This window comes from Truncatella angustata (assembly GCF_020726525.1).
Source record: "Truncatella angustata strain MPI-SDFR-AT-0073 chromosome Unknown BKA67scaffold_1, whole genome shotgun sequence".
NCBI classification, from domain to species: domain Eukaryota; kingdom Fungi; phylum Ascomycota; class Sordariomycetes; order Amphisphaeriales; family Sporocadaceae; genus Truncatella; species Truncatella angustata.
The window spans coordinates 6,509,316-6,533,092 of record NW_025763381.1 but is presented as its reverse complement, the minus strand read 5'-3'; the positions used below and the strand labels follow the sequence as shown (position 1 = coordinate 6,533,092).

Genomic DNA, 23,777 nt, shown 5'->3' with positions numbered 1-23,777 from the left:
TTCTTGGCTGTATCATGGCCATACCAGAGTTGGTGTTTTCATGCAATGGCCGCCAAGTCCGTCTGTTATATGTACTGGCGTAGCTCCATTTGAAAACACGAATATGTTTGTGGTCTGCACTCCTTCTCTCCATACACAGGTTGGTCTAGTCACCTTGACGGTGCTTACTCTCATTTTAATCGACGTGCCTTCCGTTCTCTCAATCGATACTACATTATTCACCAGTCCCTTTGTAAGGTTGACGTAACTATTATTTTAATTCCACACACTCTCTTCTCCTCGACATTTGCTGGTCAATATGCGCTCCTCTCAAGTAATTGCTGTGGTTCTCACCCTGCTGCCGGCATTCAGCGCCGCTGTGCCCCAGGCTCGGTCAAGCACGACCTTGAAGACCTCAGCCAAAGCATCTTCAACTAATACCGCTGCTGCTGCTGGCGCCGGTAACGCCACTTCGAGTGCCACCTCTGCTGCTGGCGCATCGGCAAGCTCTTCTTCCTCCTCGGCAAGAGGCGCTTCTGCTTCTTCTACATCAAGTGCGGTCCCTGCTGTGGACAGCAGTGGCGTCACTATGGGCATGCAGATGGTCAGCGATACCCAAATCGCCAACGCTGTTTTGTCTTGGATGAATGACACCGGAAAGGTCACCAACTTCCTTGACAGTGCAACTTCGTTCACCGGTGACGAGTTCACTCGTCAGGCCACCATCGCCCTCAACGCAGAAAAGGATGAGCTCAATCACAAGAATATCCTCGATGCTGCTATGGGTACGCAGCCCGACGTCCAGGCTGCCAACAACGTATTAGCAATGCAGGGAACATTCCAGATGGTCGTCGACACTCTGCAAAAGATGGTGGACCAAGGCCCTGACACTGCCCAGGCCGATGTTGATGCTATTAACCAGAACCGTTGCGTCAACGTGTAAGTTTTCCTCGACGATTTTAGCATGTCATGATACTGACCACGAGCCCAGACTTCCCAACATCGACAAATACTTCGCCGCTGCCGGATCCTCCACTATCAGCGCGAGCCGACCAACTGGTTGCCTTGAAATTACCAGCGCACCAACTGGCACTGCCGCAGCTGGTGCTGGTAATGCTGCCGCTCCGGCTTCCACCACCAGTTCCGCTGCCGCTTCTGCCAGTTCTACAAGCGCTGGTGGTGCTTCCGCTGGATCATCTGCTACATCTGCTGCATCGTCCACGTCAAGCAGCGCCGCTAGCTCAACTTCGAAGGCCGGCGCAGCTGCTGCTGCCAAGACTACGTCCAAGGCTGCGAATTAAGGACGCCGTTGGAAATTTGGACATAAAATGAGTAGCTCCAATCATCGCCGCGCGGTTGACACCTAAGCCAAGCACGTTCATGCGACACCGTGGGTGTTATAACTTCATATGTTACAGTAATCGAATGACTGGGGACCAAGAAAACTTTTGTTTTTGTAAATACCAATTAGTTAAATGTATACACTGTTGGGCAGTCATCATGTGTCACCCTCGATATTTACGACGACGTACGAAACATAATCGTAATCACTTATTAATATGCTGTGACTACTATACCTGAAAATTAAGATATATCCTCCCGTCCCACGGCTGCAATACGTTTGCCTCAGATGGGTACGTTTTGATATCATCGATAGTGCTGACCAATAGCCAGGCCTCCTTCTCTGCACACCCCAACATTTGATGGACGCAACCAACATCTTGCGCTTCTTTGGACCAATTCATAACTACCAATGCCTTCTTTTTGACGCCTGGGCAGCCTGGCACATCCTCCTTACTTTCCTTCACGTAGACATATTTCTCCAGGTGTTCCTGTTGCAAGCTTCTAAACGCTCCATGAACAAAGATGCCTGCAAATCTCTTCCTGATCTTCAACATCCTTCTCCAAAACTCCAACGGACTACTCGGGTCACCTGTCTGCTTCTTGACGTTAATATCCCGATATCCATCATGTACTCTCATCCAAGTCTCATCGCCGTCGCTGAACCCGGCATTTTTCGCGTTCCCATCCCACTGAAATGGTATCCTCGAATGGTCCCTTGCCAAGATCCTGAGGCCATGCATAGTCTTTTCCACCAACGCCTGATCGCCACTCGCCACCGCATCGGCGTAGAAATTCCGGCTCTCAACATCCTTGTAGTCCTCGACGCCCCAGCTCGCGGGCATGTTCACCATGCCTATCTCCTGACCCTGGTAGAGGAACAGCGTCCCCGTCAGCGTGGCCTGCCACATGGCCAGCGTCCTCGCGCTCGCCCTCCACAGGCCGGGCGAGCTGGCGTCGCCGAAGCGCGACACCGCGCGCCCGTTGTCGTGGTTCTCGCAAAAGACCGTCGTCCAGCCGTCCGTCCCCTCGATGAACGTCTGGAACCGCGCGACGTGTTCCTTCAGCGTCGGCAGCGTATAGGGCTGGTAGATGTACTTTGGTCCGAAGCCGCCGCCGGTGCCGAGGCGGATCATGCTGAACTCGAAGACCATGTCGAGCTCCTTTCTTGCAGCGCTGACGTAGGGTAGGACATCCAGCGCGCCGGCCATGTTGGACAGTTCACCCACGCTTACGGCGTTGTAGGGTGCCAGTGCTTTCTCGTTCATCTCGTGGATGAATTCGTGGATCCGGGGCCCGTTGCACCACATCTCTGGGGCTGGTTGAGATTCCCATCTTGGATCCGTGACGGGTACGTCCTCGTAGTCAGTGCGCTTCGAGTATTTGTTTACAGTGTCGATACGGAAGCCATCGACGCCACGATCCAGCCAGAAACGCATGGTCTCCTTGTAGATGGCCTCTCGACACTCTGGATTTTCCCAATTCAGATCCGGCTGATCGGGCGCATAGAGATGTAGATAGTATTCCTGCGTATGCTCATCCCAAGTCCAAGTTGGACACGCGAAATACCCACGCCAGTTAGTCGGTGGTATGCGTTCGCCTTTGCTGTTGTAGCGTGCCGGCTTCCAGATATACCAGTTTCTTTTGGGGTTGTCTTTACTAGACCTGGACTCTTTGAACCATGCATGCTCCATGCTCGTGTGATTGACCACAAGATCGAGTATGAGTTTCATGCCACGCTTGTGGCATTCTACGGTCAGCCGGTCCACGTCTTCCACCGTGCCATATGGCGTGTATATGGCTTGGTAATCCGAGACGTCGTAGCCCATATCTGCCTGTGGACTGTCAAAGACTGGTGAAAGCCAGACACAGTCGGCGCCCAAATCTGCTATGTAATTCAGTTTGGAAATCAAGCCTGGAATGTCTCCCCAACCATCACCGTTGCTGTCTTTGAATGAAGCTGGGTAAACCTGATAGAAGACACCAGCCTTCCACCATGGTTCTTTGCCCAGTAAGTGATGCCCGTCCTGTAGAACTTGGTGATTCAAGCCATCGAGGGGTTTAGATGGGACCTGATGTTGATAAAGAGTGCCTAGGGCGACTTTGTTGGCATTTTCAGCCAGGATCGTGACGTTGTGGGAATGCATTTTTGAAGCCATGGGCTTTTGTAGCTTCTCGGGGAGATGATGCGAAATAGTCTGGCGTCTTTGTTTGCGAATACTGGCACCTTCTTATCTATTCAGATGTGCGTCACGTCACGTCACCTGTCCTGACTCGCGGACTTGGATAGTATACGATGATAATATGTGAATTAAAGGCTAGCTTATCATGGGCAACACTTCGTCGTTACTACCTGCTCCCCATGGTTTAATCCGTTGAACATGCTTGAATAAGGAACGTATGTCCCGATGATCGGTCAGGCGTCTTCCGAGCGACGGCGGCTCCATCAATTGCCCCATCACCGACCCGCATACCCGCTTTACGTTGTTTGTTGTATTACTCAGGCAACTTGTGTCTAATCCATCTCAGCTATTTTGACGAATGCAGTCACAACCGGCGGAGCAACCACACTATCCCGCAGTGTTAAGCTGCATACATTCGTTTCCATTGCTAGCAATGGGCGGAGACAAAGAGGGCGGAGAAGCTACATGGGGCCTCACCTATCTTGGGGATGATTTGCGAATACGATAGAAAAGAGGGAGGATCGCGAAAGTAGTTACGAAGTTTAGCCAGCGGAAGATGGCTGGTTCAGTAATAGTGGCGAGTGTGTTATAACTCGGTTGGGAAGCCATGTGATAAAAGCGTGGTATTAAGGGTTTGCCAAGACGCTGCTCTGGAGGGTTGCTCGATGTCAAGTAACGTTCTGCTGCATAATTGTCAAGGTTCAGAGGGGACCACTTGCGTGGGTAATAGGCCCCGGCAGGCTTGGCACAACTCCGCCTTTTGTTTGCGACTCCGACCGATATCACAGACTCCGACTAGTTTAAGCCGGCGTGAGTCGGGGTTGGACGAGAGATGTAATTTGCACCAATTGTAGCAGCATCTGTCCGATACCCATGCCGTACTCGGTCCACTTTACCGGATTGGGACATTTGCTGCAGGGTGATAGCCAGACCATTGCCTGACTCCAGGTTTTGCTCTCCGCATCAGACCATTCCCCCAGAAGCAACCCCAAAAGGACCGAGAAAACCGGGCCGTTGAACGCGTATGGCATGACCGGGGCCCGTGTGTTGAGAGAAAATATCGGTCTGCGGAAATTAGACATTGCAGCACAACTATTTAGTCGCACGGAGTCATATCTAAATTGCAATTGATTTGTTCTTCCTTTCCGGTTTCCAAAGATTCATATGTTAGCGAGCGACACCAGAGAGCCATGACAGAACCAAAGCATGAACGTGACGAATTGAGCTATCCGAAGCCCATGGACAGCCACAACCATCCCGAGGTAGCCCACGATGAGAAGGAAATACCACTCCACGGCGCCGACGCAGATGTCCCCAAGTCTGCACTGGCCGCGGAGGCCAAGAATGCGGCAGACGAAGAGCACCGGATGACTTTGCGGACCGCTCTCAAGCTATACCCAAAGGCAATTGGATGGTCAATGCTGTTATCTAGCACGCTAATCATGGAAGGTTATGACCTCGCCCTCCTCGGATCGCTATACGCCTCGCCAGTATTTAACCAGAAATTTGGAACACAGAACCCGATATCTGGAAAATGGGCCGTTTCTGCAGCATGGCAGTCTGGTCTCTCCAACGGTGCCAGAGCGGGTGAAATCTTCGGGTTGATCTTTGCTGGATGGGCGGCAGACCGTTGGGGATACAAGTATACTACCATGGGAAGTTTGCTTCTGATTATTGCATTCGTTTTCGTGTTGTTCTTCGCCCCCAATGTTCAAGTACTTGTTGTAGGGGAAATACTCTGCGGTACGTCTTTGATGCATATATACATGTGGCCCATTCCCAGTCTAGGAGTGAATCATCAACATATGTCCTTGTCTGGAGGTCGAGAAAATATAGACTAATACGTTCTATAGGCATCCCGTGGGGTGCTTTCCAATCCGTCACTCCAGCCTATGCTTCAGAAGTAGCACCATTGGTCCTACGACCATATCTGACGACATTTATCAACATGTGTTGGGTCATAGGACAGTTTTTTGCTGCGGCCGTAAATCGAAGCTCTGTAAATAGAACTGACGAGTGGGCCTATAAGATCCCATTCGGTGTCCAGTGGGTTTGGCCAGTACCGATTCTAGCTGGTCTGATATTTGCTCCTGAAAGTCCTTGGTGGTATATTCGACACAACAACCGAGAAGCGGCGCGAAAGAGCCTATTGAGGCTCACCAATCCCAAGGACACAAATTTCAACGTTGACGAAGCGATTGCCATGATCGAACACACAAATCAGATGGAGAAGGAACTGAAAGCAGGAACTACTTTCCGTGATTGCTTCCGGGGTGTCGATTTGAGAAGAACAGAGATTGTTGTTGGAATCTGGCTAGTCCAGACTTTGGGAGGACAAAACATCATGGGATACTTTGCATACTTTCTAACCCAAGCAGGCATGGATGCAACTAATTCGTTCTCTTTGTCGATGGCCCAGTACGCCCTCGGCATGATCGGAACCGCTGGATCCTGGTTCTTGATGTCAAGGGTTGGACGAAGAACAATTCACTTCTCTGGACTCTGCACTCAGTTCCTGCTTCTGATTATCGTGGGGTCGCTCGCCTTTGCCGGCACTAACGGATCGATCTGGGCCATTGGTGCACTGCTGATCATCTTCACGTTTGTCTATGACTTTACTGTCGGCCCCGTCACCTATTCTCTAGTGTCGGAGTTGTCAAGCACGAGGCTCAAAGCAAAGACGATTGTACTTGCCCGCGCGGCATACAACGCAAGCAATATTTTTGTTAATGTCATGACAAATTACCAATTGAGCTCAACGGCGTGGAACTGGGGAGCGAGGGCAGCATTCTTCTGGGCTGGCACTTGCATTTTGAGCGCGGTGTGGGTTTTCTTTCGCTTGCCAGAACCGAAGGGTAGGTGGTACCCCTTCGCATTGTTTCTCGTTTGGATGAGCTAACGCGCCATCGTTTTAGGGCGAACATATGCTGAACTCGACATGCTTTTCGAACATCAAGTGCCAGCTCGCCAATTTGCCAAGACGAAGATTGATCCTTATGAAAACCCAACCAACGGCGGCGAGCAGACATTAATGGAAAAAGAAGGTCGAGAAGATGCGAAGTTGGCGTCCGCATGAAGTCCGATCAGCAAGTGATGCTTATCACATATTGGTAAAGGGAGGTGATGTCGGCCAAGCGGGCTATCTTACAGAGCAATGGTATCGTTTCACGGGGGTTTGCCTCAGATGCAAGTAATGCTGAATATTAATTATAATCCGCGTGTAAGTTCTGCTCCGGTCTCAATTGCTTACGATTCCCGGAAGGGCTGCCATTAAATGTTTGACCATCAGCTTGTCGTACACAGTTTTGCCACCAGGCAGTTCCATGATTAACTTTCTCATATATCTGACGTCTTCTTCTGCTGGCCCCCTCTCGAACCCCAATGGGACTCTCGCTAGAACATTGATAACGACGCAGGCAATATCAAAAAGCTTTTCCGTGAGTCCGACTCCATGTACGGTCATGGCGCCAATCTCTAAATCTCGCGTGCTGAGAGCTAGGTCTTTTGCAACTTCTAATGGGTAATGATATGTATGGCTTGACTTTGCAATTGCCGTCTCGGACAGATGTCCTAATCGAAGTCGGACTTGCCATATAATTATACGTAGCCAAAGTTGCGTCACTCGCAAATTAGCCTTTTGCGTCTGATGTAGGGATGACGGTGGAGCATGATTCAAGGCAGCATTGATAGCGGCCTCTGTTTCATCGAGGGAGCCCTGGGACGGCGGGCAGGAGATGGATTCCGAATTCAGTATTGCGATGAAGGACGTATCGAGTGGTCTGAAGAGAGCTATCAAAGACCAAAACCCAGCCAGTGAGTGGGCTTCGCCAGGACCCGTGGTTAGTGAGGCTACACTGGGACTGGCAGATGTGATCTGAAGCGTTATTGGGCGTCGATAACGTATTGCATGCGCCCGCTCGGATGCGATAAGTACCCAGAACAATCGCTCGGCTAGAGTTCTGGTCGGATTCGGCAATACCTCCGCCTTCAGCAAGAGGTAAAGGGTTGTAGTCTCTCTCAGAAAGAAGAACGCTTGGCTGTGATGTAACAATGCCGCGTGACAAGCGTAGATGAAGAAAGTGAAAAGCACGTTTTCAAAACTAGGATTTGACCTTCTGGGAGCATGACGATGCGCCGCCAGAGCTTCCTCTAGAAGCACCCATCCGTAAGCGGCATTCGTATCCGCGGTCACTAGGTCGCCAAAACGCCGACCCCCTGGTTCTTCGACCTGCAATAACACCATAGCACACATGCCCACCAGGACGCCATACGCCTCGGCGCTAGCTTCCGTCGATTCCGAGGTGCGCCTCTGTAGGTTTGCGATGTATTCGGGCGAGATTATTGGAATTGTAGGGCCCAAGTGCGAAAAGAAGCGCTGGGAACACTGCTCAATCACTTGAACAGGCACCAGGTCTGCCTGTCTTTGGAATGATTCCCTTGCAAAATTAGTGTGTGTTGTGCTACCAACGCCCAAGGTCGATAACGTGGGTGAGGTAATCAGGGCCGATGTCGCGCCTAGATCATAACCATCCCCTTCGCTCCCATATCGAGGGTGCGCTGTAGCTGAGGTTGGAGTAAGTCGTCCAGAAAGACACTGCTCAGCCAGTCCCGTCTTAACGCATCGTTGACATGGTCTCGACTCGCTGCAACCCTTTTGCAAACGCCTGCACCTCGCACACGCACGCGACACTTGAGCTCGCTTCGCTCTCCGCGCCGCGGTAGCGGATCCCGACGACAACTCCGCCAACCGTCTCGCTGACGTTCCATTTGAAGTTGTTACGGTGGGCGGTGTGGTGATGATTGGTGTTAGCGCAACGGCTGGTGACGTCGTCATGCCCATGTTTTAGGATGGGCCAATTCTTATAACATTATCGAAATTGGCGGCGCGGGATGCTCAATCGCTTTGACCGAAACGGATTATAGCAAGTATTAATACAAAGATGCTCATTTGGATCCTAATTTCCGAGGTTGGCTGGGCGCCATCACTTTCTGGTAAATAGGCGATCCTGGGGTTTGTGGGCACTTGCGGGGTTGACCACCTATTAGAAGTCTGGGTGAGCGATCCAGCTGCGGCAACACCCCTGGCCCGAAACCATGATGCTGCTGAAAGGAGAGTAGGTAGAGTAGTAATTGGCGGACACTTATGAAAAGCCCGCGCACATTTCCCCAATGCTGAAATGAAAGTAATCCGAGCGCATGAAAAAGATGGGAGCAGCAATAGCGTCAGCGGGGACAAGGATGGGATGATATAGAACGATCAAAACCCAAACTAAGCAGCATAACCGAGGATACGTGGGAAACCTCTTCTTGGTGTACCAGCGGTCAATATGACACAGGAGGATTCTTGGGTCTTGTGATTGTCTATTATTGGCGTGTCTCATACACAATGATACAGATAAGTGTACATATTAACATTCGGGCCCACGCTTTTCAGGGGTAACCAAATGCTTTCCCCGATTTAACACGTGGACTTGGAAAACCCGGGGGTTGCAACAAGCAAGCCAGGGGTGTCTCAAATGGCCCGAATACTTCAACGACCTCATGACGACGACGGTTTGGGCGTCTGGGATTCAGTCTTTGCCGTGGGAGCGAGTGCGGAAGGCTGCGCATCCGAAGGGGTGGCTTGTACATCCGACTTAGCATCGACCGTACTGGCTGCAGGAGCATTGACGCCAGCTTCGGGGGATGTTTTTGCGAGTGTGTTTTCTGTCTCCGATGCACCCTCACCAGCCGGGGCTTCCTCGTCGGCATCAGCAAGCTCATCTGCGAGCTCATCCCCATACACCTCCGGGTGCAGTCGGAAGCAATCTTGCATATGCCTGGAGATGTGTTAGCGGTCGACGGTCAAATCCAGGCAGCGGGTGATCACGACGCACTGGAACTTATCGATGCAATCCATTCCCTTGGGCTCCTCCTTGGAGTAAACGAAGCAGCTGAAAGCAGCCTTGAACTCCTCTCCACAAGGCCCGTCAGCCATACCTCCCAGACACGGGCAGTCCCAGTTGATCTCGCCAGTCTCGGGGTTGAACGCTCCCTGCTGATTGGCCTCGGCTTCCAAGGCCTCAGGTCCACTGAGCGCTTCGCCAGGAGGTGCACTAGCTTCCGCGTCGTTGTCCGGAACATCTGATTTCGCTTCGGCAGCGGGCGCAGCTGGTGCTGCGGCTTCGTCCTTGGGTGTGGCTTTTGCTAATCTTGCCTCTGCCTCCTTACGTTTCTGCGCGACCACTGCTTCTACCGTCGGGAGGTCATCATCGGAGAACTGAGGCGGCGGGAGCACATGAGTAGCTGTGATAGACAAGAAGTCAGCTGAACTGTACGGTGAAAACGTGTCGGGTATTGGCGCATACGCAGTGCTTCTTCCACAAACACGGGGCTTGTGTTGTACCAATATACAGCTCCAACCGCGAGACCCCATCTGACTGCCGATCCCTTCCAACTCCTCTTCTTCTTGTCTACTGGCGATGTCGACGCAAATCGTCGGGGTACTGTCGTCTTGACGGCAGCCTGTTTGAGAGCATTGGCTCCGCGTGGCGCCGATCGCAGCGCTGTACGATACATGGTCGCGATGTACTTCTGAATGAGTGACGAAAAGAGATGCTAACAGAAAATGCCAATCATGCCGCCAGAAAGTCCTTGCTGCAAAAAAGTGGAATAGCTTCAGTTGAGCTTGGTAAGCGCTGGCAGTGGCAGCAGTGGCTCTGATTTCTAAAGCCAACCGTTCCGAGAAAAAATCGTTTCGATGGTGACGCGCATGGGTCCGACTTTCCGCGATCCAGGGAGCTTGGGCCATTCATCAATCAACGAGGCAAAAGTCAATTGAAACCCACGTACGCATTCGTAGGTCAGCCTCTGTTCAACTACAGTGTGGTCATACTTTTATGATGCTGTATTTTATTTGCTCTTACCGGATTGAAAGCAACTATGTCGATATCCTCAGACGACTGGACTTTCCAAAAGTTTGAAACATACCTACCAATTCCGCCTTCCCCCCACCCCCCATTCTGTTCACTGCAATGCGCGGTCCCGACTTGCAACTTCATGCTCAAGCCGCTGGGTTAACCGGCAGGCTCTCGATAGTTAAATAACTCATGGACTCGCACTAAGCCGTGATTATGTTATGAGTACTCGTTTCTACCCCTTCAAGAGCCAATTTTGCACATGCCGAACTATACACAGTTATAGTCGGTGTACATCTTCCAACCCTTGGCACCGTGCATGCGGCGTCGTGCCAATCTTATGGCCGGACCCTGTCGTTGAGGCCCCCGCTCCCCGGCGAGCTAATCCCTATGGTTCCTGGGCGCACTTTTCAAGAAGCTGCAAATTCATAACCCGCTTACAACCGTGAGAATCGATAATCTGACCGCCGTGCATGCATGTTCCTCTGGTGAATATTTCGCCGAATAGTAATAGATAACAGGTAGTCGTTTGACTAACCAATATATTCATAAGCGTGGGAGGTCAAAAGGCAGCCGCGTGAGCGACATATATGTACAGCTCCTCGGCGTTTGCTAATGTTTTGAGGCAGACACCCATCAACTCCTGCGTGGAAGGAGTTAACTCATACGGCAGTATGGCATTGTCACCTGCTCCACAGAAAGATCACATAGAGTGGCATCCGGCCTCGTTGCTCAACGAGGACCGAGCTACGCAGCGCTTCGCTCTCTTGATTCTTAACCAGCCCTTAAGAGATGTTGAGACCCTGAAAAGATTATGGGCCAACGGTAAGCGGTTCGCTCAACCGCGTGCGCATCCCTGCTGACCTGACAAGCATCACTGCGTGTTGCCGCAGATGGAGGTGCAAATCGTCTGTATAGCTTGCGCGGGAGAGACCAAAACAAAGATGACGAGGACGCATTTCCATTCGTAAGTCAAAGCCAATCTCCACCTGCTGTATTTGGTTCCATTTTGATCGTTCCTGTAGATAGCCCTGGATGTGATAATAGGCGACCTGGATTCTCTTACCGACACGACACGGGAATACTACGAGGCCGTTCACCCCTCCATGAAAGTTATCCATGATTCAGACCAATACAGTACGGATTTTACAAAGGCTGGACGATATGTCCAAGCCGCCCGTGGTGGGGCTATGGATATTGTAGCCATGGGTGGTCTGGGAGGACGCGTTGACCAAGGTCTCAGTCAAATACACCACCTCTACATGTTCCAGACGTCGCCAACCTACGAGGAAGGCAAAATGTACCTTGTTAGTGGCGAGAGCCTGACCTTTGTTCTGAAGGCGGGAAGCCACAAGATCCATGTGCGAGAACAGAGACCAGGCGCGGAGGCCGGCCAACCAGCAGAGGAAGTTTTTGACAAGTATGCTGGAATTGTGCCGGTCAAGGAGCCGAGTCTCATCACACTCAAGGGCTTCGAGTGGGACGTCGAAGATTGGCCAACGGAGTTTGGCGGCCAGATCAGTACGAGCAATCACGTGTTGCCGGAAAGCCAGTTTGTGGAAGTCATAACAAGTAAAGATGTTATTTTCACCATCGCATTGAAGGGCCGAGGCGACAAGGGGTAGTCGTTGATGCGGTCTTCCTTTGCGGGGCCAGGCAACACAGGGTCAAGCCACCTCATCACAGAATAGCGATATCCCAACGTCTGGCATCCAAACACACAAGTCAGTTGGCGCAATCAGACGATTGGTCTGGACAAGCATGGATTCATTCTATGCCAGAGTAAATTGCTGCTTCGTTTCCAACATGTATGAACGCCGGACTCCTTGCTATGCGTAATTCTCAAAGTGCAAATCCTTTACCACTCAACCTTAACGGGGTCATCATCTCAAGAAATGCAAGCACAGCCAGCAGAAGGCGAAGAAAACGACCACGCCAGCTCCGAATATCCACTTGTCCTGCTTGGCTCTGCGCTCGATCATGCGTATTGTGTCTCCACTAACTCCGAGCGTGTTGGCGACGCTATACAACCTTTTCTGTGTGTTCTTGAGCATCTCCCTTTGCTCCCCGAGATCTCCCAGAACTGCCTGGCCTCTGGCAATATAGTCGTCCAGGGCCGTATTCGTGCTTGCAAAGAAGTTCTGCTCTCTGAATGCGTGCGCTTCGCGCGTGTAGTCATTGCTTCCCATGCTCATCTGCCCCCCAACGGCGCCGCCACTACCATAGCGATTCGTCGGGACTTCGCCGCTACTTGTCTCAGGAGCGCCTACGTTGGCGTATGGGTTTTCTGGTGTACTCGTGGTGTATGGTCTCCTTCCCAGCAGCTCAGCACGGTTATTTAAGTGCGCTGACTCATCGCGCTCGGTCTTCAATGCGCTGAACTGTTCCCGGAACTCAGAGAGCTCATTCCGAAAGTTCTTTATTCGCTCGTGGGCCTTTTCTTGCTTCGCGATGACAAGTTCTTGTTTGGCTAGCTGGTTGTACTCGTCGAGTGTCCGCGAGAAGGCTGTCAGGGATGCGGAAAGGGAGCCAAGAGCTGCTGGTGTTGCTGGGCCACCCACCGACGTCACAGAGGCAAGCTCCTTCTTGATAGCAGTCGACTGCTTCAGGGCAGTGTTGAATTGGACGTTCTGCGTTTTCTCAGCTAATGTACAGTGCACTTACAGGGAACGCCATGGTACCTACCATTTTCGGTTCATCCAACCTCGGCTTGCCTAGAGTTTGACTGTGATTTACAACCTGTGATGAGTAGGGCTAGTTCTTGGGCTGCCTGTGTGTAGTACAAGCGTGTGATTTGGACAAATATACAAATCGTAGAAGCCCACGATACTCTCTGCCTCCGTAGCTAAGCTAAGCGAAGCGAAGCGAAGCTAGTGATCTGGCTTTCTCTGATTCGTTCAACGCCTAAATTCTTCGCGACAACCCCTGGAATTAGAGTTCTGCGGAGAATCCTTTATCCATGCTACAACATGGTATGTACATACTGGACACCCGACGGCTAACTGTGGGGCATTCATCCCATGCCAAGTGTGGATGGATTACACGACTGACTTGACTACTCCGTACGGGTAAGTTATCACAGTTCGCGCTTGATGCCGCCCCCAGTTGTTTCGCAAAACTCGCGGCATTCCGGCCATATGGCCACCCCTACTTACTGGAGATAGGGTATATCCGTTTGTTCTTGGTACCCAAGTTCGAAATATCCCACCAGCGTTTCCAGTTTAGAGCAACAGGTCACCGTGCTCGCAATGTCTCCTCGCAATATTAGCCGGTCTCGGTTCCGAAGCCGCTCAGTGCAGGTACGACAACAGCGCTGGTATTGACACCGAACTTCAAGTACCTGTTCTCCGCCGAGGCGAAAATGTAGTGAGACTGACCTGGAGTTTGCTTGCACCATATTGCCGACCCGGATATTGGTGAAGTGCAAGGAAAGTGATATAAAACTTGGCGTCCCGGCTTCGTACAATGAAGATGTGCTTAGCATCATCAGAACTCTGCACGTTGCCATGATGTCTACGACTTCCCAAAAGAAGAGCAGTAACCAACATGCAGAAGCTAAACCACTAAACTCAGCGCCCACAAGCGAGGCTCCAGTGGTCGACAGTCGCCCCAACTACTCAGTCTTCACAACATGGGAGAAGCGGAGCATCGTCTTAGGCGCAGCGGCGGCAGCTTTCTTCTCCCCCCTGACTGCCCAAATCTATTTGCCAGCACTTAACCTTCTGACGATAGAGTTCAACATTTCCGAAGCACAAGCCAATTTGACAGTAACAACTTACATGGTACTTGGTTCCAAGCCGTTCTTGATGTGCTTCATCATTAATATCACCATAGATATTTCAGGGCATCATCCCAATGTTCATTGGTTCATTTGCAGATAGTACTGGGAGACGACCGGCATATATGATCTGTTTTGTCATCTACCTGGCAGCCAATATTGGCTGTGCACTAGCCCCTTCATACGTAGCCTTGCTTATACTTCGCAGTAAGCATTTTGGAAACCATCTCCTACCCTTTTCAGCCTGTCAATGGAGCGTATATCCCTTATCCAACACGACTGAGCTACTTGTGAATTTTTCTCCATATTGACAAAGACCCAACAACACATCATAAGGAAGTAAGTACTAACTCCAAATATTATAGTGCTACAATCGGCCGGGTCGAGCACCACAGTCGCTCTATGCCAAGCCGTCGTTGCCGACATTATCACATCAGCCGAGCGTGGTACGTATGAAAATAACTTTGCATCCCTGATTTCCCTTTGCTTTTCGAGGAAATACCGGTCGATGTGCCCCTCTCAGACCTCTCAAGAAATGAGATTACTCATCTCACACAAGCCCGAGCCCTGAGTGATTTTCCCGTCTGCTTTGAATACATTGGCTAACTGGGATGTTTTCTTTAATGCAGGTCAATATGTAGGGTTGGTGACTGTGCCCGTCATTCTGGCGCCAGCACTGGGCCCCGTGATTGGTGGGCTTCTCTCCCAGTTCCTTGGTTGGAGATGGATCTTTTGGTTTTTGACTATACTGGCTGGGTCTGTGTTCGTTGTATACGCACTGTTCATGCCTGAAACTTGTCGAAATATCGTCGGAGATGGGAGCATACATCCACATCCATTCTATCGGACTTTCTGGCAGCTCACAAAAGACGTATACCATAAGCGAAAAATAAAGAGTAACGGTGTAAAGCCGGATTGGCAACAGACAACATCACAGGCTCCAGAGAAAAGAAAATTCAAAATGCAGCGACTAAACCCGCTCCGCAGCCTCACGATTCTATTCGAGATAGAGATGTTCCTGTTACTCATGTACAGTAGTCTCATATTCGCCGGCTTTTATGCAATCGCTACTTCGATGCCGTCACAATTCGCTGACCTATATGGGTTCGATGAATTGCAAGTTGGACTAATGTATTTGCCTTTGGGCGGTGGATCCGTGATAGCCGCGGTCATTATGGGTAAGCTCGTCAACTGGAACTATCGCCGCCACTGCAAAAAGCTTGGAATTCCCTTCGAGCGAACCAAAGAGCAAGACCTTTCCGAGTTTCCCATCGAGAAAGCACGACTCGAAATCGGCATTCCGTTGTTGCTGTTTTCCGCAGTCGTACTTCTGGCCTGGGGTTGGGCAATGCAATATCGTGCCCACTTGGCGGTCCCTTGTGTCCTGCTTTTCCTCATGGGTATAGGCTTGATTGGGTTCAGCAACACTACCAACACGCTTATTGTGGACGTCAATCCGGGAAATGCTGGTGCTGCAACAGCTAGCAACAATTTAACTCGATGTTTGATCGGCGCTGCGGCTAGTGCTCTTATTGATCCCATGATCAAAGGAATCGGAAGTGGATGGGCTTTCTTCATCATTGGGATGCTACAGCTTATAGGTGCACCCGTTCTGTGGCTCATCATGAAGAATGGCATCAAATGGCGCAAGGACAAGGAGAAGAGAAAACAAGCAAGACGACAAAATAAGGAGAATAATACTCTTGTCACATAGTAGAAGACAGTCAGCAGCGCTTGAATCTATCATCATACGCAGACCACTGACGATGTCACCAACGACATTCGTCCTAAAGTACATGGCATCGCAAACTATACGTTACGCATTGGCACCACCTACGGCAAAGAAATATAACCAAATTCAATTGAACCACCTAGTAGCGCAAACAGTGAAAACAAAAGGTAGTTGTTGGAGGACGAACAAGCGGAAAGGGCCATTTGAGCCAAAATGGTGACACGATGATATGATAGCTGCTACCTTGCCGAATGGTTTGAGATATGCCAACATTGCGCCCTCTCGCCCCACGGTGAGACACTGCGGTGTAACTGGTGGTAGTCGGTAATGGTGCAGACTGTTGTAGCTCGGCCCGCATATGGTATCACTTAAGGGGGGGGGATCACCGACGCTTCAATAGACTGCCCCATCCCAGCCACCCGATCGTGATGGCGGCCTTTATAGCCGCCACTAACCACAGACAGGGCTGAACAGCGCCCGTAGCCTTCGAAATCCAGCCGCCGCATATCGCGCCAACTAGTGTCAGCACAAACGCAATGGCTCTACGGTTGCGCTTCGCGTTGCGGCTGAGGCCTGCTAGGAGTTGCTCATCACTGATTAGATCACACAGCAAACTCGTGATGACCACTGTTGGCACCTCGCTGACGCCCAGCCCGCGGCTGTTTACGATCTGGCCCGCGGCCTGGAAACTCAGCAGCGCGACCGCGGCGAGCTCGGTGAAGTTGACATCGTTGGGATCTCGCTGAGAGGGGTAACTGCCGTCGATGACGCCGCCTTGGATGATTGCTGCGGCCACGATGACGCAAACGGTTTGTAGCAGAAACGAGAGGGTGACTGTTCGTCGCAGACGGGCACCGCCGATGAGCTTATGCAACCTGGCGAAGATCAGGCAGCCGATGGTGAAGCATCCGATTGAGCATAGGGAGCGGGCCCAGCCGAATGGTCTGTTGTTCTGTCCGGATGTACCTAACGCCACGAAGATGGTATTTCCTGGCATTTGCATCAGGGTGATTTTCATTCAATTCCAGCGTTGGTCTCGGAGTTTGGGGATATCCCTACCTGTTTGCATAGAAACGAAGGTTCCGTAGGCTACAGTTGGACATTAGCTTGCTACTCAAGTACTGAATGAGGTAGATTCCTGAGATAGATACTGACCATTGTATAGCGTTCCGTCAGTGAGCCCCGTTACGAAACAGCAAATCAACAAAGGGTAGTACCCAGAGGAGGTGTCAACTTCGACGGCAAAGTGCTTAACCAGGCGACGTCTCAAATCTGGAGACTCAGTTTTCTGCGTGACAGGCTCCCCCGGGCTCTCGAGCTTTTCTTCGTCAGGCATAGCTGTTACGAGTGGTGACTTATGGTGCACTGGTCAGGTATAATGGGAACTGGTACACGATTGTTAGAGATGTGATGTTTCAGCGCATGAGAAGCATTATATTGAAACCGCATGATTGTTCAGTCCACAAATGTAGACAGATATCAATGTATGGCCAGGTTCGGGGGCGGGGCATACCTTGAGTCTCGAGTACAGCCAGGTTTCGGTGTCAGAATTGCTTTGAATCGATGGATCTGCCAAGATGCTGAAGTGACATACACGAAGGAATTTCGCGACAATGATCTCACGAGGACTTCGCGGACTCCTGAACTCCTCCGTCTTGGCCACTTTATCAACCTTTTCCGATGCAGTTGGTGATGCGGCACAAGTCTACAATGAGAGGTTTTCTGTTACAGTACTTGAAATACCAAGACATGTTGTGATTCTTACAAAGATCCTGCAAACCCCCACATGACTGGTGATTGATCAGTGCCCAGACTTTGGTGGCTTCCTGGTCCTACGTAGTTCGCGCAGCCAAGAATGCAACAGCGGAGAGGCAGCGTTATCGCTTCTCGACAGATGAGATGGACAGCGGTAATCCACCATCCAATCTGCCAATCATTTCCATACAAGGCGTCATACCCATAGGACAAGACTTTTTTCGGGCTTTACAGTCTCAGCTTGGTCTTGGCTACATAACCAGGGTGTATCGGCATTAGAAGGCGTATTAAGTCCCGCAATCGAATAGAGCCCCGGTGCAGCGCCCGTCAGTGTCGTTCTTGTTCAACATGCTCTCACCGTAAGCCCAAGTCCAATATCGGATCTTCCATCCAGCATCAGGTTGATCAATTAATCGTGGCTCTATATACAACAAACCTACAGGTTAGATCTTAGATAAGGTTTCGGCCGAACGCGGTCGATCACAAGCCGTCAACTTGGCGGACATTGGGCGGCGGTATTGGACCGGAGCGGGAAGCCACTACGCAAAACATGTCCTGCGCACATGGACCAGGAACGATCAGTGGCCATCGAGTGGATAGCAAACGTGGACTGGGCGATGCAGACAAGCCGGTAAAACTGTCCGGCCGGCTTGGCTCATTTTGATCGGGCTCGGCGTATGGAGTCTTGGAGTTGTAACGCATTAGGGGCGGTTGCGCTGGTCGTCTGGGCAGTGGAGATTATCGCATGGACACGCTCCGCACTTCATATACCTAAATCTTTATATCTATTGTCACTATGTCTATATGAGCTATACGCGTTATGTCTCGGCTCGCAAACTGATGCTTTCGTAGAGCTGCGCTAGTTATGTTTTACAATAGAAGATAAACGTCGCGAATATTCTTCAACGTTCAGCGACATGTTACCTTGCATGCCATAGTTACACTCATCCAATCACGAGGCTCTGGCAGTAGGCGTTAATAAACCCGATGTAACCCCCACCTACATCATCTTGCTAGTTTCGGTTACAATGCATGCATTCCCACGGGGCTGTGTTGAGCCTCTTCGTCTAATACCGTTGCTTATAATTATTTCCATGACTCGTGTGCTGGCTCGGATCTAACCGGAAAGACAGCGTCTTTCGTGCATCGATTGCGCTAAAATTGAGCCTATAGTTGCGGCGGATAATGAAGCTTCTGTCTGGTGGCATACAATAGTACAAATCTTAAGAAGCTTAGGTGTGATATGCTATTCCAATCTTGCATTGACTATATCGACTAACAAACCGATCCTAAACCATGTTCACGGCACGGTCCGCTGGACTATTTTGTCAGAAGAACCCTGTCTGACTTCAGCGATCTTTCCTTAGTATGTACCTGTGCAGTGCTTGGCACAACCGCCAGTAGTTGTAGTTTCTAGGGGGCAGAAATCGTCAATGCCGTCTTCTTTTTTTTCTTTTCTCGAGAAGCGCTATATAGTAAGAAGGATACACGCAACGCGCCGCTTCAGAAAATGCATATATTTCTAGGAAATTGGACAAACAAAAGGTTTCAAAAGGGAACCACGGCTGTGCTCAATTTTCCGAATCTCGGTTGCATTCCCGGATCATTCCTCTTTGCGCTCTCGAAAAGTGAAGGCCAAGGATGACGTTTTTCTATCTGCACGCCCAGAGATAGGAGAAATGACAAAATGCCAAGAACCCGCAAATGTACTTCGAAGCGCCACAAGACTCGGACTTGTGAGCGGTCACAATGGTGATGATCCTTCAACGCCGAGACATCCTTCACGGTTATATTCGAGAAGATACGATCCGACCATGATTCTTACGTAGTCGATATTCCGCGGAGAGTGGGTCTTCGCAACCTACAATTATCTCTGTGGCAGCCGGCTGCATTTCCTATTCCGCCGATGTATACAAAAAGAAATCACAAAAGGAGATCGTATTTCCAACTCCGGGCTGTACCTGGCAATAAAACTGGAACTGTACCTAAGAAGCTACGCTTCTCATATGCTAGACGATGTCAATCAAGGAGTATATTGTATGTTTCCGGCAGTTTCTTTTCGCAGCTATAAACGAATCTCCTGACCACGTAGCTTACAAATGCAATACTCTTATCCAATAACAACCCCTTATAGTTCGTGTCTAGTTCTGTTTGATTTGAAATGTGAACAGCCAAGTACGCTAGATATGAACAGGAAAAAAACAAACCAATCGGGCTGACCATGTTGCGAAGGGCTTCATGAATGGGCCTGCTTGCCCCGAAGACTTTGTGTTACCGGCAGTTCTCTCAGCGTTTCTACTGGTCTGCTCAAAGGAACATCATGTATCTTCAAATGGCAGGTTGCTCCACCTGAGACATTGGCATATATGCGCAAAAAACACATTCGTAGATGGTGCTGCAGCAACTATTTCTTGGCTGATAAGACACCACCCGAAGACACGTAAGCGCCGAGTTCGCAGGGATCGCAAACAAGTAGTTGACCTGTGATACACCGTCAGTATGTACGAAGATCTTGCCGATGACGATAACTTGCGCAATATGGGGACAAAGGTGCGAAAGAAGGTATCCAAATTTGTATAAATATTGGCTGGAGCCCGAACAAGCTCGAGTAGATCTTGGTTAAGCAACGACTACCCGAACATAATCTTAACTCAGACTCATCGCCCCAAGGATCGACCCTGTAGCACTTTTTTATAATCATTCATCATGTCAGTTGCAACGCTCCAGCCTCAAGATCCTGTTTCAAGACTCGAACATGTCTCCGCATCCATTCTCCAAAGTGCAACAGACATTATGTCTGAGCAAGTTTCGGGGCATGTTAAGTTACCATCCAGCATCAACGCAGCTGAGGTATTTGAAGAGCCGCTCACCAAATCGTCTTCCACTACTGATAGAGTCAACGGCGTCCACGATGTCAACGGCGCAAAGGCCGCCATTACCAATGGAGCTAGTACCTGGCTTCAACTCAATCATGTCGCGTCTAGTGTCCATCAACCGACATCAGGAGCAAAGAAGCTTCGCAAGATGCTCTTTGAGACCAATGAGTTGATTGTATGTCCTGGCGTATACGATGGCTTATCCGCAAGGACGGCTATTGAGCTTGGCTTTAACGCCATGTATATGGTACGTCACCCAGCTTCGCGCGGTATCACGAACGCTTGTCGTTAACAAATTGTATTATAGACCGGAGCCGGCACGACCGCATCCCGACTCGGACAACCTGATTTGGCCATTGCTCAACTCCACGAGATGCGGGAGAACGCCGAAATGATTGCCAACCTTGACCCATTTGGCCCACCTCTGATCGCTGATATGGACACAGGATATGGAGGTTAGTCATTGAAACTTAATATCGCCTTCCAACACAACGATTACACTATGCAACTTGCCTTGCTCCCATTTAAAGAAAGGTCACTAAGATTCCTACAGGTCCTATCATGGCAGCACGGACAGTCGAGCAATATATTCGGGCTGGCGTAGCAGGTGCTCATCTGGAAGACCAGGTGTTGATGAAGCGCTGCGGTCACCTGAGCGGGAAGAAGGTTGTCCCGCGTGAAGAATACCTTGCTCGTATCCGTGCAGCGCACGCAGCCCGCGTCCGACTGCAGTCCGAGTTCGTGCTTATCGCACGAACCGATGCACTTCAGTCGCTGGGCTACGACGAGTGCATCTCGAGGCTGCGGGCGGCTCGGGAAGAAGGTGCGGACGTTGGTCTCCTCGAGGGATTCACCTCCAAGGAGCAGGCAGCACAAGCCGTCAAGGACTTGGCACCTTGGCCCCTACTGCTCAACTCTGTGGAGAATGGCAAGAGCCCTACCATAACCGTGGACGAAGCGCGGGACATGGGGTTCAGAATCATCATTTTCAGTTTTGCAACACTGGCTCCTGCCTATATCGCCATTCGCGACACGCTTCTTCGATTGAAGACCCAGGGTGTTGTAGGGACACCCGAGAATATCACACCAGTCAAACTCTTTGAGGTCTGTGGGCTCAAGCACAGTATGGCTGTTGATATGAACGCAGGGGGTGCTTCGTTTGCTGAGGGAGTTTAAATCGACGACGTGATTGAATGGAAGGCCCCAAGAGTTACTTGGGAGGAACCCGGGAGATCAGGCGCTCTTTTGCTTTCAAAGACTTCCCTTTGTATTCTGATCTTTGATGAATTGTATAGTCGTTCTTTTGTAAAATTTTAACAGTGGTTGTTCATTATACTTGATACTAGGCTTCACCACTTTTTACTGTTTACTTACCACGCTTAGCATTAGTGAAAATCAGTCATCATATCTGACACAAGTACCGTCATGTTTGTCATACAACACGACAACAACAAGTTAGCTTTATTTCGCGTTCCAATTCCGACACCTAGACCAGAGTAATCTTTGAGTCGATATAATCTTGTTGAGTACGACAAGATCTGATAGGCCCTAAGAGTCCTGAACAGTATTAGGTCTGCAAACCATTGTATCAAACTTATATGGCATGTTATATCTTGAAGCTCATCATACCTGACCAGACTTTATGGCAATGCTCTCAGTGTTTATGTGTGCCTAAGTGCCACCTTGAGCGCTACTTCTGTGACGCAAATACCTTCTCGTGATTATAACTACCATACTATTGGTATACTAGCACATATAGCCACCAGCGTACATACTATGGTGATGCGTGCGTTTAGTTTTCTATGTTCTACTATACCCAGATACCTGGATTTAACATATTCTAGGCCACAGCGATTCTTGTGAGGGCAAAAACAATCGCGAAGCTTTCATGCTGACTGTTGCACGGTATCGTTATGAGAAGCTGGTATTGAATCTACGTTTGAGACGAGTGGTGTCAGCATTATAGCGTCGCTGGTAACGTACACAATCGAACAGCCGATTCGAGGCGGATGAGTGTAGATATTGGTGTTTGTAGAAAATATATCCTGGCGGTGATGAGGTGCCAGTGTTGGGATTGCCTGTTGCGTGGTATGAAGGATTTGGAATATACAAGACGGATGGCTTTTGGCGGGTCATGTCAGAAATGTTCACAGCGGTACCGTAACACGCAATGAACTCTGACGTAAAAAGAAAACACGAGAGGGAGTGGCATAGTACGTCTTGTGCAGCTCAATTCTTTAATAAGATATTATCATAATACATTTTGATACCGTAAGCCATAGATATGACGAAGACCCATGCAGTCGTCAAATTACGTGTCGGTGGTTATTTAAGTTTGGCGACTCTGTAGATGATACGATGCAGGCAACACAAATGAGACATGCCGTAAGCGCCGTTTGTGCAAGTGAAGGCGACAGCCACTTGCCTAAGCATCTAATCAATCTTTTAGGGCGTTGTTTGCTTAAAAGCGAGTAACTTGGCGCTTAAATATTATGATTAATGTGTGGTGCCTGTAGTAAGCAAGTATTGATTCCCAACTCCAGCTATTCGAAACTTCCTATCCTGTTCTTTATTTCTCATGGTATTCCTGTACCATCTCGATTAGAACGATCTTCGGAGTATCTCAACTCACTCTAATGCACCAGGTCCTGTAGTGTGGTATTTTTTTTCTAGCAGGTTCAAAGCAGTCATCGGGTATAATGCTAATCAACCAACCCAAAGTCCCTAGGGCCAGTATATGCGCCGTCCAGTCCTGTGTACTTGTCCTGAGCCTGAGCCTGATCCGTACCATAGTCCAGCCAGAGTAACCTTCGCCAAGCTCATTCTACCACATCCGCCACTCAGTGGCCAACTAGTACATACGCCCCGCGAACTCTAAGTAATGAGTAACAAGTCGTAAATAAAACTCGACAGTAAAGAAAACGAAGAAATATAGGAAAAAGACACCCTCCCGGAAAATGACAAAAGTGATAATGTGTAACAAAAAGTACATGCAAGGATAAAATGCCCCACACGCCCAAGGGTAGCGTCCGAGTTCTTAAGATGTGTTGACGACCGTGTCGTTAATAAGCTGGGCCCAAATGGATCATATGATTGCGATTGATGAGAAAGGAAATGTGAAGCTTGTGATGCGTTGCATATACATGTATGCATAGGTATGCGACTAGTCCCAAAGGGAAGCCGAGTCATGACGCCCTGCTTAACAGTTTCAGGGCAGAACCTGAAAAACACAGACCA

The 23,777-nt window shown here is 49.9% G+C and overlaps 10 protein-coding genes across 10 annotated transcripts; 5 read left to right on the top strand and 5 right to left on the bottom strand.

Moving 5' to 3' along the window:
- Positions 1 to 298: 298 nt before the first annotated feature.
- Positions 299 to 1,280, top strand: BKA67DRAFT_530960 (uncharacterized protein; the record flags this gene model as incomplete). Its single annotated transcript, XM_046099317.1, has 2 exons — positions 299 to 918; positions 971 to 1,280. 2 exons carry the CDS (start codon positions 299 to 301, stop codon positions 1,278 to 1,280), a joined length of 930 nt encoding a protein of 309 aa, XP_045965008.1.
- A 270-nt stretch (positions 1,281 to 1,550) lies between these two features.
- On the bottom strand, positions 1,551 to 3,467 carry BKA67DRAFT_510997 (alpha amylase; the record flags this gene model as incomplete). Its single annotated transcript, XM_046097372.1, has 1 exon — positions 1,551 to 3,467. The coding sequence occupies one exon, from the start codon at positions 3,465 to 3,467 to the stop codon at positions 1,551 to 1,553; it is 1,917 nt and encodes a 638-aa protein (XP_045965007.1).
- A 1,274-nt stretch (positions 3,468 to 4,741) lies between these two features.
- Positions 4,742 to 6,579, top strand: BKA67DRAFT_509769 (general substrate transporter; the record flags this gene model as incomplete). Its single annotated transcript, XM_046097266.1, has 3 exons — positions 4,742 to 5,246; positions 5,357 to 6,358; positions 6,419 to 6,579. The coding sequence occupies 3 exons, from the start codon at positions 4,742 to 4,744 to the stop codon at positions 6,577 to 6,579; spliced, it is 1,668 nt and encodes a 555-aa protein (XP_045965006.1).
- A 162-nt stretch (positions 6,580 to 6,741) lies between these two features.
- BKA67DRAFT_509262 (uncharacterized protein) lies at positions 6,742 to 8,337 on the bottom strand (the record flags this gene model as incomplete). Its single annotated transcript, XM_046097228.1, has 2 exons — positions 6,742 to 8,018; positions 8,097 to 8,337. 2 exons carry the CDS (start codon positions 8,335 to 8,337, stop codon positions 6,742 to 6,744), a joined length of 1,518 nt encoding a protein of 505 aa, XP_045965005.1.
- A 742-nt stretch (positions 8,338 to 9,079) lies between these two features.
- BKA67DRAFT_68951 (uncharacterized protein) lies at positions 9,080 to 10,210 on the bottom strand. Its single transcript, XM_046109099.1, has 3 exons — positions 9,851 to 10,210; positions 9,376 to 9,788; positions 9,080 to 9,322 (listed from the first exon to the last, which is right to left on the bottom strand). Exons 1-3 carry the CDS (start codon positions 10,059 to 10,061, stop codon positions 9,275 to 9,277), a joined length of 672 nt encoding a protein of 223 aa, XP_045965004.1. The 5' UTR covers positions 10,062 to 10,210; the 3' UTR covers positions 9,080 to 9,274.
- An 863-nt stretch (positions 10,211 to 11,073) lies between these two features.
- On the top strand, positions 11,074 to 12,024 carry BKA67DRAFT_508581 (thiamine pyrophosphokinase; the record flags this gene model as incomplete). Its single annotated transcript, XM_046097167.1, has 3 exons — positions 11,074 to 11,224; positions 11,272 to 11,370; positions 11,429 to 12,024. The coding sequence occupies 3 exons, from the start codon at positions 11,074 to 11,076 to the stop codon at positions 12,022 to 12,024; spliced, it is 846 nt and encodes a 281-aa protein (XP_045965003.1).
- A 129-nt stretch (positions 12,025 to 12,153) lies between these two features.
- BKA67DRAFT_68960 (uncharacterized protein) lies at positions 12,154 to 13,496 on the bottom strand. The gene is made up of 2 exons (XM_046109105.1): positions 13,085 to 13,496; positions 12,154 to 13,029 (listed from the first exon to the last, which is right to left on the bottom strand). The coding sequence occupies exons 1-2, from the start codon at positions 13,085 to 13,087 to the stop codon at positions 12,283 to 12,285; spliced, it is 750 nt and encodes a 249-aa protein (XP_045965002.1). The 5' UTR covers positions 13,088 to 13,496; the 3' UTR covers positions 12,154 to 12,282.
- Positions 13,497 to 13,908: 412 nt separating this feature from the next.
- On the top strand, positions 13,909 to 15,891 carry BKA67DRAFT_508910 (major facilitator superfamily transporter; the record flags this gene model as incomplete). The annotated part of the gene is made up of 4 exons (XM_046097192.1): positions 13,909 to 14,181; positions 14,234 to 14,384; positions 14,543 to 14,623; positions 14,807 to 15,891. 4 exons carry the CDS (start codon positions 13,909 to 13,911, stop codon positions 15,889 to 15,891), a joined length of 1,590 nt encoding a protein of 529 aa, XP_045965001.1.
- Positions 15,892 to 16,291: 400 nt separating this feature from the next.
- Positions 16,292 to 17,632, bottom strand: BKA67DRAFT_687208 (DUF1275 domain protein; the record flags this gene model as incomplete). Its single annotated transcript, XM_046109043.1, has 4 exons — positions 17,423 to 17,632; positions 17,065 to 17,294; positions 16,969 to 16,998; positions 16,292 to 16,899 (listed from the first exon to the last, which is right to left on the bottom strand). The coding sequence occupies exons 2-4, from the start codon at positions 17,243 to 17,245 to the stop codon at positions 16,292 to 16,294; spliced, it is 819 nt and encodes a 272-aa protein (XP_045965000.1). The 5' UTR covers positions 17,246 to 17,294; positions 17,423 to 17,632.
- A 2,825-nt stretch (positions 17,633 to 20,457) lies between these two features.
- Positions 20,458 to 21,716, top strand: BKA67DRAFT_590098 (putative carboxyphosphonoenolpyruvate phosphonomutase; the record flags this gene model as incomplete). Its single annotated transcript, XM_046104552.1, has 3 exons — positions 20,458 to 20,787; positions 20,848 to 20,995; positions 21,094 to 21,716. 3 exons carry the CDS (start codon positions 20,458 to 20,460, stop codon positions 21,714 to 21,716), a joined length of 1,101 nt encoding a protein of 366 aa, XP_045964999.1.
- Between the last annotated feature and the right edge of the window lie 2,061 nt (positions 21,717 to 23,777).